At 39.4% G+C, this 15,970-nt stretch overlaps 1 protein-coding gene across 2 annotated transcripts in view; it reads right to left on the bottom strand.

The window, feature by feature from the left end:
* Positions 1 to 252: 252 nt before the first annotated feature.
* The window catches only part of CHN1 (chimerin 1), a 178,369-nt gene continuing 162,651 nt past the window's right edge, over positions 253 to 15,970 (bottom strand). Inside the window, exons 10-14 of one of the 2 annotated variants that reach the window (XM_032637672.1) lie at positions 13,420 to 13,593; positions 12,621 to 12,698; positions 8,892 to 9,029; positions 2,573 to 2,678; positions 253 to 1,155 (exon numbers count right to left, since the gene is read on the bottom strand). In XM_032637672.1, the coding sequence (XP_032493563.1) occupies positions 984 to 1,155; positions 2,573 to 2,678; positions 8,892 to 9,029; positions 12,621 to 12,698; positions 13,420 to 13,593 (668 nt within the window). In that variant the 3' untranslated portion in view covers positions 253 to 983. The remainder of the gene's footprint in view (positions 1,156 to 2,572; positions 2,679 to 8,891; positions 9,030 to 12,620; positions 12,699 to 13,419; positions 13,594 to 15,970) is intronic. The other variant, XM_032637673.1, reaches the window with a different exon arrangement.

Genomic DNA, 15,970 nt, shown 5'->3' with positions numbered 1-15,970 from the left:
GAAGGAACTCCTGCCTGTGCTCCCCACTGCCCCAAAAAGTTGAGAAAATATTCTAGATTTTTGCCAGAGTATGCAAGAAGAAAAATAAATTCAATGAACGGGTATTCTATTTCTAAGCAGTTTTATATTATTTTTTTAGGAGCTCAACGCAAAACTTTCAACAGTAAACAAAAGAGGTGAGAGGGTGTACTCAGTATTAAATAAATGGCCAAACACATTTTTCCAAATACTCTCAGTCATGAGAAAAAAGTGAGCTATCAATATTTTTGATTTCTAAAAGCCAAATTTAATAAATTAATAATTGCATGCCAGATAAAAACACAAAATTACAACTGAAAACCAATAGTAATTTAACAGAAAATGCTCTGCGTTGTACTTTTTTATTGGTAGAGATAATTTACTAAAGTAACAAATCTGAAAACACATTTTGCTTTTGCTGGAAAGAAAGTACTATGCTAGAGAAGAACTAAGAGAAACCAGAAATAAAGCGTTTGAGAAAAGCAGGCATATGTTATAGTCTACGGCGATGCGGCAGCCAGAGGTGCTGGTTTCTCCATTTGTGTGCATGTTTATGGAAGCATCAGAAACCAGTGACGCAGGACCCAAAAGCAAAGTCACGACAGAGTTACCCTGTGAAACATGCTGGACTACAACCACAGGCGACCCAGGACGAAGGGGTGGCGCAGGCTTGGTGTCTCCTTTGTGTGGGGTTCCCTTGCCAAACAGGGGGCTAATCATGCACTAGCTTAAGTTTCTCTTAACGTGATAAACACCCAGGACTACTAGAACTGGAAAGCATGTGTTCACTGTTTTACAAGGACAGCGGAGCAGTGCTATGAAAACAATGGGAAGTTCCTTCATTTTAATCTGGTTATATGCCCAAACTTCTAACCAAGAAATAATTCAGCTATAAGAGCCAATTAAATTACTATAAAACATTCCTTCATCAGTAAAACATTTCTTTTTTCCTTCAAACTAAAAATTTAAAATAAAATGTCTTCGTTTTTGATAAGCAGCTCCACCACCAGTCTCTGATATCGTATATCGTTCAGGGCAGCCATGGCGTCTAGTTCGGGAGATCTCATGAGGGTTGGGCCGAAAACAATCCCAAGGTTCTCTGCGTTCATCAGATTCTCCTTTTCGTGAAGGGTCACTCTGAAAAATACAAGGAAGGGAGGGTGACTTCACGTAGGCTACGGGGGTCTTTGGCGTGCTGAAGCACTGAAACAAAAGATTCACAGTAAGGTTTGTGCCCACTGACCAGCTCTTCCGCGAGGTCATTTCTCTGCACTTCTCCTTAACTTCAAAGTACCGACTTTCCTTAACGTAGATGATGTTAGTAAATAATTTAAACGTCTGGTGATCACTGGAGCTGAAGCCTGAGTTGATGTGCTGGCCTATGTGGAGTCAGTTCTATTTGTGGATTCACCTGCCACAGCCTAGAGCTGCAGGGGTGTGTTTGTAAACAGAGAAGGGACAGGGTCATCTTGATAATTCCATCAGCTCTCCCTCCACTTTGGCGAGAGCTTGTTTCCTATAGAGCATTTTTGCCAAGTTGAATGGTTTATTGAGTAGTTAGGGAGAGAGTGGTAGCCATATTAATAGGAAATGGCTCAAGCTAAGCAACCTTGTCAGGGAGTGTATTTATATTCTTTTTACTGCTACAGAAAAGGCACAGAGACTATAATTTGAGAGTTACTCCTTTGTTTTAGTGTGGAGTTCTTAACTGCATCCACATACACAGCAAACTTGAATTTACAAGTGAAGCATGTGAAAAAAAGTTTTAACTCATGGTGCTTTTAAGGAGGGAAACCATGTAAATCCTTAAAAGCACCGTGAGTTAAATATTCACTTCTGGGTAACTCGCACCTAAAGGCATACAAAATAGATGTCAAGTTCTGCTGGGTTTTTTTGGTTTCTGATTGGTACTATAGTTGGAAATCCTAAACCCACTAAAACTTGGTCATATAATTTTAAAAACCTTGCTTCAACTGGGAGAGATGGAGGGTGACCAAGCGGGGAAATAAAGCTGTATCACCGTCAATCACTTTAAAACATTCAACCGGAAGTAACTGAAATATTTTATTTTCCATTCTTCTCTTTACTCCTTATTTTACTCCATCACTTTTTACAGCAGGTTTCAATACTGGCAACATTAATTCAATATTCTAAAATGCCAAGTCTGAAGTGCCTATTTTGGAGCAAGACATAAGTGAGCTTCCTTGCAAGTTGCTTTATTATACTAACGCTAGTGTCTTTACAGCTGCAACCTTTTCCCTTTCCACAAAAATTAATGCATGTCCTTGGCAGAATATTGGTATTTCTAACATATTTGGAACATATATTTGAACTGCGAATACATTTATGTTGGAATCAAGTCTGCATTCAGTATTGTAGTGCATTTTTTTTAGCATTCCTTCTCAATGTGTGCGATTTTACACAAGAAGACAAGATACCTATGTATTTATTCATTCATTCAATAGATCATTTGTCCTTTCTTTCACCTTTGCTTTCATTTGATTCTTAACATTTGGATGCGGTACAAGTGTAAGCGTCCGAGTTGGGAACTTGCCTCTTTAGATGCGCCATGAGATACCGGAGGGTTTCGCAGTGAGCGGGCGGCAGCAGTTTCAGTGCTTCATGAAGGGTTTCTAATTGCTCATCGGGATCCATAATTTCTACGGTAGCAAGATGAATACCAAGGAGAGAAACTTTAATAGACAACTGGTATAAATGGCCCATTTAATTCTATTCTTGTGGTGATCTTCTAAAACTGACAAGAAGTGCTTTCTCACAGGTCCTTGCCCACAGCTTTGGAAAGTATTTTTAAGGTTCAAGTCTCAGATTTCCAAAAGTTTAGTGTCAATGTGGCAATATCATTTACTTGGACTTTTGGGGAGAGCACCTAGTGTTTTCACTTGAGGGTCCTAAAGTCTGATAAATATGAAAATTGGATATTGGATGTATAGGATGTAACTATAAAAAATTCAGACACATCATAACGTATGCAAGGATAAAAACATATATTCAAATAAGGTCATCTGAGAACATTACAGACATACTGAAACAATGCTGCACTGTTCAAAATATTTTGAAAGTCTCCTTTCAGCAATGGTATACAAGCGATGCTGGCCCAGTGCCCACTGCAACCCCTGCCAAAGTTTTATTAATTGATATTCATGCTTTTTTCTTTGTAGACCAAGAAATGTATCGTCCAATATTTACTTCCTTTATTCATTAGACTTAGTTTTAAATTATTTTGTTATATAAAAAAGTCAATTCTACGCTCAAAGCACAATTCTTCTACTTAAGATAGTCAGAAGAATGCAGTACAGACTTTGAAGGCAATTCCAAACGTTCTGAGTGACAACAGGACCCCTGAAATAAATGTGACTCTTACAAAGGTGTAACTTTGAGGGGGACAATCTTCATTTGGATATTTTAGTTCTGTTTTGGCCAAAAAACCGCATTCCTTTGAGGTCTCAGACTGCGTTTAATTCATCAATCACTTACATATTCAGAAACAATAGACATGTTCAGAATTTCATGCTCTCAAAAAGAGGACCATAGCACATTCCTGCTTCTACCCAAACGTCAGGAAGACGGGGTGCCTTTAAAAGTTGGGCTTCAGGGCAATTGCCTTTAAGTGTTGGTTAGCAGCCTTGAGATGCTGGAAGGCCATATCTGACCAGAATACAACATTTTAGACACAAGACCAAGAATCCTACTCTTTCTAATTTATAAAACAAACCAACTCAACGGCAATGTACTGGAGTTAGGTAAAAACTGACATAAGATGAAAGTGAAAAGTTCCTAGCATTGGCAGAGCAGATGTGATAAATTTCAGAATGTGAACAGTGACTGAAGCTTTTTAATTCAAAGAAACTTTGGCCATTTTACAGTTTCTGCCCAAAGCTTCCCCAGAGTTCTTGGTTCATTTCTTAGCAATAAAGAATGTATTGTTTGCCTTCTGCTATGATAAATAATGCATAGTCTTTGAACCATGGGGCATTAAGGTTCAAAGTGCCAATTCATCACAGCAGTAACATCTCAGATACTGAAATCCAATCATTTACTTTCTAGAATGAACAGAAGAAAATTCCATTTACTATAGAAAACTACTGTTTATTTTTTACTTAGCTATAGTTTTTATGATTGGACTAGTTAATTTGAAACTACAGTATTCTGGAAATTGAAAAAAAGAGTAACTTAGTCTCCTTTTCACTTCTATAGTTAATCTTTATAAGGAGACTCTTGAGATAGCGTGAAATTAAGGACAGTGTAGGTAGCCTAGCAAAGAAACAAAATTCCCTGTTCACAGAGAGCTTTCTACTTGAGGCAATAGACAATAAATATTCTATCTTACAGTTTATACTAGATTAGAATGAGCGCTACACAGAAAACAGCAGGGTAAGAAACACTGGGAGGGCTGCGAGGGTGCAGTATTACATGGGATGGTCAGGATAGGCCTTAATGAGAAAGAAAGTCTCGTGTACAGACTTTGAGGGAGGGAGGGAATGAAACCCACGGAGATCTGGGTGAAGATGGTTCCAGGCAGAGGGACATCTGAGCCATGGTTCCGAGGGGAGGGTGTGCCTGTAATGTCTGAGGAGAAGCGAGGAGACAAGTGTGGCTGCAGGAGGCTGAGTAGAGAGGAGCAGACGGGGGTGAGGTCAGAGAGGTAACAGGGCACTTTATCACGGCAGGTGCTGCGGGCTAGTCTAAGAACACGGCATTTACGGAGAGAAATGGGAAGGTTCTGCATGAGGGAGGGTCAGGATCTGACGTACACTTTTCACAGTATTGCTCCTCTGGCTGCCGTGTGGGAAACAGGCTACGGAAGGGCAAGAGTGAAAACAGAAAGACCACTCTGGTCATGATTACAAAAATCCAGGTGAGGAATGATGCTCGTTTAGACCAGGTGGTGGCAGTGAAGGTGGTAAGAAGTTGCTGGATTCTGGGTATATTTTGAGGGTAGAGTCCAGAGGGTTTCTTGATGAGGGATGTATGAAAAAGAGAATAATCAAGAATGAGCCAAGGTTTGGGCTTAGACAGCTGGAAGGATGGAGCCTCAATCAACTGAGATGGGGAAGATCACGGACGGAGGAGGTCTGGGGGGAAGGTCAAGAGTTCTGTCTGAGATGTCCTTCAGGCGTCCAAGTGAACATACCGACTGTGGACTGATCTGGGGTTTAGGGAGAGGTCCAGACTGGAGCTATAAATTTGGGAACATATGACAAAATGCATTTGAATATATGGATGTTAAATTGACAAAAATTCTTCCCTGGAATTCATTTCTCCTTTTTCCCCACTTAGAAGAGTCTTGCCCATGATCAATTCTTCGGAGAACACAAATCTTTAGCCTTAAGAAAACCACAGCATAATTTAAGAGTGAGACAGACACAGTGGAAGGTGCTCTGAGATGAATGGCCACCATCAGTTGTTCAAGTATACGAAAGGCTTGCATGTGGGAGAGGGTGACACTGGCACTACCGCCAATGGGAGGGAGTTAAAAGCAGGCAGATTTCCCTGCGCATCTGTCAGTGGACATCTGTCTACCAGCGGACGGGCCGCCTAGAGAAGCAGTGATCTTGCAGTTACAGGGTATTTAAAAAAGAATTTGTTGTAGAAGAAAGTCCAGTTATGTGACCCCTTAGAGTATCTAAAAACTCTAAGATTTTACGGTTCTTAATATAAAATTATGTTTACTCAACAAATATTTTTGAGCACCTATTACATGACTGGGCACTGAGGGAAAACAAACAGGAGAGGACCCCTGCCTCTGAGGAAGTTACAGTCTACTAGGGAAGACCAGACATGACTATAACTTTGGCAGGAAGGAACAAGGCTGTGAAAGAAGCCCAGCCAAGCGCGATGGGAATCCAGGGGAGAAAGGTGGCCTATGGCTGCGAGGTCCAGGGAAGGTCTGGAGGATTTGGGGATGTGGACATTGTGAGGGCAGGAAATGAGCGCTCTGAATCTGCATCAGATCTAGTTACAAGCTCTTTGAAAGAATGTATTGTTTAATTCTTTACAGAGAAACTCAAATACAAGAAGAATAAAACTTAGGCAAGCAAAAGGGGTGAATCAGTGGCAGAGCTGAGGGGAAACTCGGCAAGCTACCAGGCTTCTCTTCAGGACATTTTAAGTTGCTGAGGACAAAGAACTCTGGGTTTTCTCTCTGAGTTGATCTGACTCGCTCAAGGTTACACACTGACTGAGTCATGTAGCTTTTCTAAGATCTTCTGGGAAGAGCTCTTAGACTCCTTGGCCAGAGGAAGGTTTCTCCATTCAGCCTGACCAGGAGCTCAACTGTGGCAGTGCTGTTTCCACGGTGGTTGGGAAGCCTCCGTGCATGCTGGGTTATTGAGCACGGCCTGTGAGAAGCGTCTGTCTTCTGGGCCTTTGTACTGTAGGGCACCAATTTCTTCACTGGGGAGAGGGAATGAGGATGAAGTGCTGGGTAGACCAAGGCTTCTAGGTGGTTCATAAGTGAGTTTCCAGGGGATCATGAAGCTCTTCAAGATTTTGGTTGGGTTGCCCTGGCCTCCTCCACCCTTGAATCTTCTTTTTCATTTCCTGCCACCACTCCCTTCCAGCTTTCACCCAGCAGCTTCTCCAAGGGAGGCTGCAAGAGCAGAGCTCAAACAGCTTTTGCAGGAGAAAGCTTGAACGCAAACTCTGATTTTCTTGTTGGCAAGGGCTGCTAATAAATGCCAGACACCTGAGACCTGAAAAACACGGCCCCAGTTGTTTTAGTGGCTGAGATACAAAAAGCTCATCGGGAGGGGTGAGCTAGCCCTGTCGTTTGTTTGGAAAGGGTTCCGCCCCTGCCCTCCTATCTTCCTCCTCCGTTTAAGCCTTCTGTACCCTGTTCCATCAGGCGAGCCAGGCTGTGTGTAGAGTGGAGACAGAACGGCTTTGACAGATGTGGGTTTGAACGCCAGGGCCACCTCCTCTCACCATGTGTCCCTGGACAATTTACTTATACCTGTAACATCTCATTTCTTCTAAAACAACATCATGGGTGTAAAGTGCCTAGCACCATTCCTGACACCTAGCATATTCTCTATAAATCTTAGCTTCACTCATCTTCCTTATCTTCTTATACAGATAAGAGAATGGCTGTATCTATGCATCTAAAGAATAAAACAGACTCTACTACTAGGAAAGACATGTTACAAGGACACAATGCTCCACAAACTTTTTGATATCAGCATCAAACACGTACAGTAAACGTTTATATTGTGTGTAAGTATTATGCCAGGGTTTTTGATGTCACACATCAAAACAGTTTTATATTAGAAGGAAATGGAATTTCTACCTTGATTTAGGAAAGTTTCTTTCTTACGATGTGCTTTCAAGAGACTCTGAGGGGTGACATAAGGGGGCTTGCTGATTTCACACCAGAGGACTGTTTCAGACACAAACCCGAGAACAGTGACAAATGCTTTGGAAGAATAATAAAAAGGGGAGATTGTCCTCAGCAACTCAGGTGGGTGTGGGGAAAGAAGGTGAGGTAGTTTGGGGGTGTGGGGCAAAAGGCCTTAAAATCCGTAAAGAGTGCTTAGATTTTTCTTCTAAGTAGATAAAGGGGTTGTGTAGCGTTCATACCTGGGGTTTGAATCCTGGCTCTGTCCTGTGCTAATCAGATGCCCTTGGGGTAGCCACAGAGCTGAGTTTCAATTTTACTAGCAAGGAACAGGGGGCAGGAACACCATCCAATGGAGCCCCCAGAGTTGTGCCGGGGGTCAGAGCAAACCGAGGTCTGAGCAGCCCTTTGCGATACAGGTGTATGTCAAGTGCCTTCCAGGTTAGTGGCGATCTGACTTATCTCTCTGGGGAGGAAACCTCTGCCCCACCAAAGAAGAACCCGTAAGCTCCCTCAGACAATTTTCATGATCTGCCCTGAATCCCCAATTCCCATGGAAGAGATCTAGAGTCTTTTCAGGCTTCTAACATGAACGTTTGTAAAAACCAGTGTAATTCTCACAGCTGTTCTCTACATGAGAGCTTGAGCTGACCCGCGAGAAATCAGGGCTCCATGGAACTAACCACAGAAATTCTCAACACAAGCTCTGAAGGAGAAACTGAAAGTTAGAACAAAGCAAGTTTGTACTTGTGAAATTTCAATATCAGAAAGCAAATCAGGGTTACTCAGGAAGTGATGTTATTATTTAAAGATTAACACAGCATATGGTTTTTAAGAGAGAAAAGTAAATGACAGAAATAGCCTATCTTTTCTAAAAAATGGTAATGCCAACACTTAAAATCTGTTAAGAATTCCCTTCTTTAAAAAAACAAGTGTAAATTACAGGTATGATTTTTGCACCATAAATAAAATTTGGCAAAAGAGCCTTTGCTTTTTCTCATTTTCATCTTAACTAAAACTTAAAAAATAACTTTTTGATCTAAGAATAGTGCTCCTTAAAGTATAATCTATGAACCCGTGCCAGTTTGCAAACTGCTTATTAATGGCCTGTCACAGGATAAGGACAGAAATTGAGAGTAAGAATTTATATATTTTATAGCATTCTGACAGTAATCTTCACGCTTGCTGAATCTAATAACAAATAGTTGGTCTTGTTTTTTCAATTTTATTTTTCTAGTTATTTTTATCTTATTTTACAAAAGTACTGGTCCGTATCTAGGAGAACTGGTATAAGCCTTACTTTGGAAAATACATTGCAAAGATGCTTCTGATGGTAGAAGTCATAAACAACCTATGTTAGAGAAGAGTTCAAAATTCTTGTGAGTGTATTAGCCATGGAGAGAGGCCAGGGAGAAATATTTCATAAAATGCATTCAAGATACTCAGCAGAAAAAACAGGAGATGTGATTACCAAGAAGAGGCGATTTGTCAGGTTACAAATGCACGCCTTCATACTTACTGGCAGACTCTATAAACTTAGGGTAGGCATCGTATGTGATGAGCGGAATTGGTAAATCTCTGAAGTACAGTTTCAGTGCACCAGTGATGATGTTGATATCTTCATACATGTTCACAGAAATATCTGCTTTCTCACCATCTTTGAAGGATGTTAAAAGAAACAGAAGTAAATATCTGGATTCATAGCACTTTTAACAAATAACAGTTTTTTGTATACTGTTTTTAAAGATGAGCAATGCTTCAGTGTTTAACATCAAATTCACTGTGCTGAAATATATATATATTTTTCTGTGAAAGACAATCTATTTTTTTGAATTTTATATTCTGAAGTTACTTATTTTTCCATGTTTAATGATGGAGGGGAAAAGTAGGAGATGACTGAGGTTAACAGAAATATTTTTAAATTTCATGAGTACTTGAGAATTCCTAGGGGAATAATGTGGGGTTACTTTTTTTTCCTTTTTAAAATAAACACAGAGAATGTGAAAAACAACAACTGAGGTCCTCCCAACTTAAAAAAGACCCAGCACAAGAGGCCACCTTTGATTCACCCCAGGTTCCCACACCTAATGTTAGATCTTGCCTGAGCCCTGTGGGTAGGAGAGGTAGTGAGAAGTGAAAAAGCAAAACAAAACTTTAGAGTGTTGATAATAGCAAGAGAAAAAATTATAAAATAGAGGAAATTTTAGAGTTGCTGGGCCTTATGACTCTCAAGCAAAGCTGGCCTTCTTTCAGGGTGGCCCCTTCTGCCCTCCCCCTGCACTTAGTACTTTGTTAAAACAGCTGAATTTTCATCTACTAAAGACTTAATTAGCGTCTACTCTGAGCTAGATCTTATACTAGCTTTATTTTATTCCATTTAGCTTATGAAAGATTTTTAATGATTAAAAAGCAGCCTCTTATATTTGGTAGTGTATATATGTCCATGCCACTCTCTCACTTTGTCACAGTTTACCCTTCCCCCTCACCATATCCTCAAGTCCATGCTCTAGTAGGTCTGTGTCTTTATTCCCGTCTTATCCCTAGGTTTTTCATGACCTTTTATTTTTATTTTTTTCTTAGATTCCATATATATGTGTTAGCATACGGTATTTGTTTTTCTCTTTCTGACTTACATCACTCTGTATGACAGACTCTAGGTCCATCAACCTCACTACAAATAACTCAATTTAGTTTCTTTTTATGGCTGAGTAATATTCCATTGTATATATGTGCCACATCTTCTTTATCCATTCATCTATCGATGGACACTTAGATTGCTTCCATGTCCTGGCTATTGTAAATAGAGCTGCAATGAACATTGTGGTACATGACTCTTTCTGAATTATGGTTTTCTTAGGGTATATGCCCAGTAGTGGGATTGCTGGGTTGTATGGTAGTTCTGTTTTTAGTTTTTTAAGGAAACTCCATACTGTTCTCCATAGTGGCTGTATCGATATACACTACCAAATGTAAAATAAATAGCTAGTGGGAAGCAGATGCATAGCACAGGGAGATCAGCTTGGCGCTTTGGGTCCATCTAGAGGGATGGGATAGGGAAGGTGGGAGGGAGATGCAAGAGGGAGGGGAGGGCTTCCCTGGTGGCACAGTGGTTGAGAGTCCGCCTGCCGATGCAGGGGACATGGGTTCGTGCCCCGGTCTGGGAAGATCCCACATGCCACGGAGCGGCTGGGCCCGTGAGCCATGGCCGCTGAGCCTGCGCGTCTGGAGCCTGTGCTCCGCAACGGGAGAGGCCACAACAGTGAGAGGCCCGCATACCGCAAAAAAAAAAAAAAAAAAAAGAGAGGGAGGGGATATGGGGATATATGTATATGTATAGCTGGTTCACTTTGTTATACAGCAGAAACTAACACACCATTGTAAAACAATTATACTCCAATAAAGATGTTAGAAAAAAAAACATGTATTCAAAAATAAAATAAACCATGATAAATGTCAAAAAAAAAGCAACTTCTTTCCTACACAGCTATTAGAATGGCTAGAATCCAGAACATTGATAACGCCAAATGCTGGCAAGGATGTGGAGCCACAGGAACTCTCTTTGGTTGCTGGTGGGAATGCAAAGTAGAACTGCCACTTCGGAAGACAGACAGGTTCTTGCAAAGCTAAACAAACGCTTACCATATAATCCAGAAATCAGACTCCTTGGTATTTACCCGAAGGAGCTGAAAACTTTTGTCCACACAAAAACCTGCACACAAATGTTTACAGCAGCTTTATTCATAACTGCCAAAAAAAATGGAAGCAAGATCGTCTTTCAATAAGTGAACAGAGAGACTGTGGTACATCCAGACAAAGGAATATTATTCAGTGATAAAAACAAATGAGCTCTCAAGCCATGAAAGACACGGAGGAACTTTAAATACGCATTGCCAAGTAAAAGAAGCCGGCCTGAAAAAATTACATACTGTATGATTCCAACTATATGATATTATGGAAACAGCAAAGCTATGGAGTCAGTAAAAAGATCAGTGGTTGCCAGGAGTTCAGGGGAGGAAGGGAAAGAAGAGGTAGAACGTAGGGATTTTTATGGTAGTGAAAGTTCTGTATGACACTGTGATGGTGGATACATGATGTTATGCATTTGCCAAAAACCACAGAACTGTACAACATAAAAAGTGAACTTTAATGTAAACTATTGACTTTAGTCAATAATAAGGTATCAATGTTGGCTCATCAATTATAACAGATGTACTGTATGAATGAGAGATGTTAACAGAGGAAACTATGGGCAGGGGCAGGAGAGGAGGGATTATATGGAAAATCTCCCATGGCCAGTGGCTGGGAATGGACATGCTCAGTTGCTACCTTTCAGAGAAAAAGAAATGCCTAACATTCAATCTGGCATAGATTCAGGGTTGTTCCTGATGCCATTACTTCATGTCATTTTCTTCAATCTTATCAAATATGTGGGCTGACCTAGATTTCCTCCTACTGGGTTGGTAATAATATCTCATTTATTTTGTCTTCTGTCTCTGTTGGCTGTAAGAAGTCTGTGATGGGAGAGGAGTGTAATGGAACTAGAAATTTGTACTTGCAAAGGAAACAGGCTCTTTACAATCACAACTCCTATTCTGTTTCACTTCCTGTATTCAAGTTTACAGTTCCTTGGTACCACCTACTCCAGTGCTCAAAACAAAGACAAATTGGAGAACCATGGCAACAAACCTTAATTTAAACGTTAGTTAAAAGAAAAGAAGTTCCATTGAGCTTTTCTTTGGCTGGGTCCTTCCTCCCACAGTGGGAGGTCTGATGCCAGAAGGTCCCCAGTTCCTCTCAGATTCCTGCTCTGACATGAGCTCAGACTTTGATAACGAGATGCCGGGGAGGCATGCACGGCAGGCAGAGTTAGGTGGGCCACCGCAAACCTGGAAAATCTGAGATCTGCAATGACTTAGATTCCCTCCCCTACCATCCACCTCCACTGTTTTCTCCATGGTTCTTCGTAAATTTAACTGCTATGTATACATTTTGGTGAACGTGGACCAGGCTTGGATACTCAAATGTTGGTAATACAGTTAAATTTTATGCTTATTTCTCACCCTGAAATTTAACAGTTTAATACTTACAACTAATACAAAAAATAATAAAAATTATAAGCTAAGTCTTTTCATTTGGCATAATAATCATTAATGATTTAGAAAAATAATGGAAAGAATAACATAAGAAGCTGTGCCTTTTTTGGCAGAGAATTATTGTTCTAAGTTAATGAACCTGCTGGAAAACACACCTCTGTCGAAAGCCATCTTGACATCTTCAATTAGGTCACTAAATCCTGAGACTCGGTACAGTCCTTCAGAATTAAGACCTGTAGAAATAAAGCAGGGAAGCTAATTAGTTTCTTTGGGATTATGCCTTTTCTTCGAATTTTAACTTCTCATACTTTAGGCTGGGGAAGTAATATGTCAGGAAGAATGATGAAATATACATGTTTAGAAACCTCTTCGCACTTTTCTCCTAAAATAAAACCATTTCACTCACAGTTCTTTAATTCTGACCTACTGTGACTTGAATATCTGTAATTTGGCTCATCATTTTGTCTAACTAGATCAAATACCTTAGGTCTTAAGGGAAATTATTTCATCACCCCCTTTACACCATAAATTCTTTTACATAACGGAAGACTAAGATAAACTATATTAATAGGCATATAGCAGTTTTTCCCAAGTGGCAAAGAATAATTAGGGTGCATGCAGTTCTGGTTTTTGGTTTTTTGGCCTAGGATAGTTTTAAACAGAGCATTTATACCTTTGCTTTTTGGACCTAAGAAAAAATATAAAAACTGAAAAATGAATTGGTACCTACATATCAACTTTTACAAACAGGAAGCATCAACCATAAATATATTTTAAGCATATTTCTTATAACTGGTTAAATGTACCTTGAAATCATGCTGGTTAATTATCTGTTAACTGATTTCAGACTTTCAGATCATTTGTTATCTGAAATAATTCCCTCTAAACTTGCAGAAGAAAACCTGGTTGTGCAGTGAGTTACGACTGCTCTGAACCTTGCTGGAAATGCCTCACCTCGAGATTCAATCTCCCTGATGCACATGTCCACCACCATGGGCCGCTTAGTGATATGGGCTTTCACGAGTGTTGTCAGGTCACAACTGTACACCTTCTTGACATGTTTCAAGTCTGGCTTACAGTCATTTGGGACCATCTTGGAACACTGCTTATGAACATTCAATCCACAATCTAAAGAATAAAGAAAGGAAAAATTCATTATTATTTTCAGAATTCTGAGCATTCTGGAGTGTTTATTTTGGCAAGACACTCCAACTTGAATTAGGTTTAAAAGGGGACTAGCTTCCAGCCTGCAGAGTGAGGGAAACATTCTTCTCATTCTTTAGGAAAATTCTGATTTTAAGTTAGAAGACTAGAATTCTAGCTCATGTTCTATCATTTACTTGCTGTATGATCTCAGGAGAATACCAACCCAGGCCAAACAAAATTAGTAATTGTTCAATTAAATGTCTACAAAATGTAACATTACACCAACTAGCCAACTAAAAATTTAAAGTTCCATTTCTTTAAAGTTATATAAAAAATTATATTCAATGTGGATATAACTGCATTTTAATAAATCTGATATGAGGTGGAATTGAACCTCCAAAAGTAAGAGTATCCCAGGGCCCTCTTAAATTGATGCTGCTCATATGTGTATCTACTCCTAACTCTTTATATATATGTATAAGATAATGAATATAGAATACATCTAGTAGCTAAAAATAGCCACAGTTATTATTTGTTATTACTATTATCAACAGCTTACTAATGCCAAGCACTATTCCAAGTGCTTTACATTATTTACAGAAAACTCTATAAACCAGGTACTTTTATTCTTCTCTTTCATAAACCTGATGAAACCAAGCACGTACGGGTTAAGTAACTTACCCATGGCATTTAGTACATGTGAGCTGAAATTCAAGGCTACAAAGATTGTAGAGTCCACGATTTTAACACCTATACCATATTGCCTCTACTGAAGTTGTTCCTTTGCTTTGTCATTTTATTGGGTTATAGCTCCTAAGATGCCAGAACCCAAATATTTTCTAGTTAATATTTTGAGGTATTTTATTTTCAACAAGAAGAGCACAATGGCATTTTAGAAGAAATAGAGAGGGATACAAATATTTTGCTAAATTGGACCTAAGAGACATGGACCATACCTGAATAATTTAACTAAAAATAAATGTCACCTTTATGTTTGTTTAAAATATTACCCATTTGTTTTTAAGTTCATGAAAACTTGATGCTGACCTCCCATAAATCCAATCCAACTGAGGTACACACAATTTATAGCCAGGTCTTAATGGATTTGAAAACCATACAGTCCCACGACCACTGTCTGTGGTCCTTGGGCAAGCTTCAGTTTTGCTTGCTGTTTGGGCAGAAACGGGAGCATAGCATTTACCTCACAGAATTGTTATGAGAATTAATAAGCCAATGCATTTGAGGTGATTTGCATATTATAAAATGTTAGACAAATACCAATGATCATCATCATTATTATGACTTTTGGTAAAGCTGAAATCTAGTTATATATATGGCAGTAACAGTTAACAAAGACAAGGAAAATTAGCCAAAACTTATAAATAGAATTGTTCTTTCATTAAATATGTAGATATTACCAACTTGAAAAAAGAACTTAAGGCTTGTGGTGACTCTAAGGGAAGAAGTCATGTGTACTGAGCACCTCTCATGTGCAAAAACAGGCTAGGTGTCGAGGCAAGCTGAGTCTTTGAACATGTGTGTGTAAGTGAACAGCACTGGCGATGGCACAGCCCATGCTAATAGTGTCCAAACATCGTCATCACTAAAGAAGAACAGGTGCTTCTTTGAATACGTAAAGGCTGCCAGGGCAAGGAGCTGAATCTGTACCATCTGAAGAAATGACCCAACACTGTTCTGTGTAGTTAAATAATGTCCAAATGAATACATAACCCGAACCCCAAATTCCTCTTTATTCTATATTAGATATAAATAAGATTTCTGATTCAATCATAAGGCAACTCAATGGCAATGGCCACTTAAAGGGCCTCATTTCCCCTGAAATTTTAATGTTTTGTATAACTTCCGTAATTTAGAGTTAGATCTAGAATCTATTAGCTGTGTGATTTTGAGGGGGTTACTTAAACTTTCTGTGCCTCAGTTATATAAAATGGGAATAATAATAGTATTTATCCATTAATATTAGATCTATTATTAGGTTCTATTATTATGTTAATGTGAGGTTTTAATGTTAATACACATAAAATGCTTACACATAGTAAATTATAATTGTTTACCATGACTCTGTTATTATTTAGAAGAATGAAACATTTTGAGAGGCCTTTCCTAGGTAGTGCCCCAGGGTTCACTGTAAGGCATTGTCATAATCAGCTTAAGGTCAGGAGCTAAGCTGACTTCTAGGCCAATTCTGTGTTCGTCAGATGTGAATGCCAGGTCCTGAAAAGGACTTGGATGCTGGGGTTATAGCTGCTTCCTCATCTACACTGTTCTTTATACACTTCATTTACATAAACGTACCTCCAAATAGGTACATCATTTTTCTCTGACTGCTTTCACCAAA

The sequence above is a fragment of the Phocoena sinus genome, chromosome 7 (assembly GCF_008692025.1).
Source record: "Phocoena sinus isolate mPhoSin1 chromosome 7, mPhoSin1.pri, whole genome shotgun sequence".
In the NCBI taxonomy this organism is placed as follows: domain Eukaryota; kingdom Metazoa; phylum Chordata; class Mammalia; order Artiodactyla; family Phocoenidae; genus Phocoena; species Phocoena sinus.
This window is presented reverse-complemented; position numbering and strand designations above follow the sequence as displayed.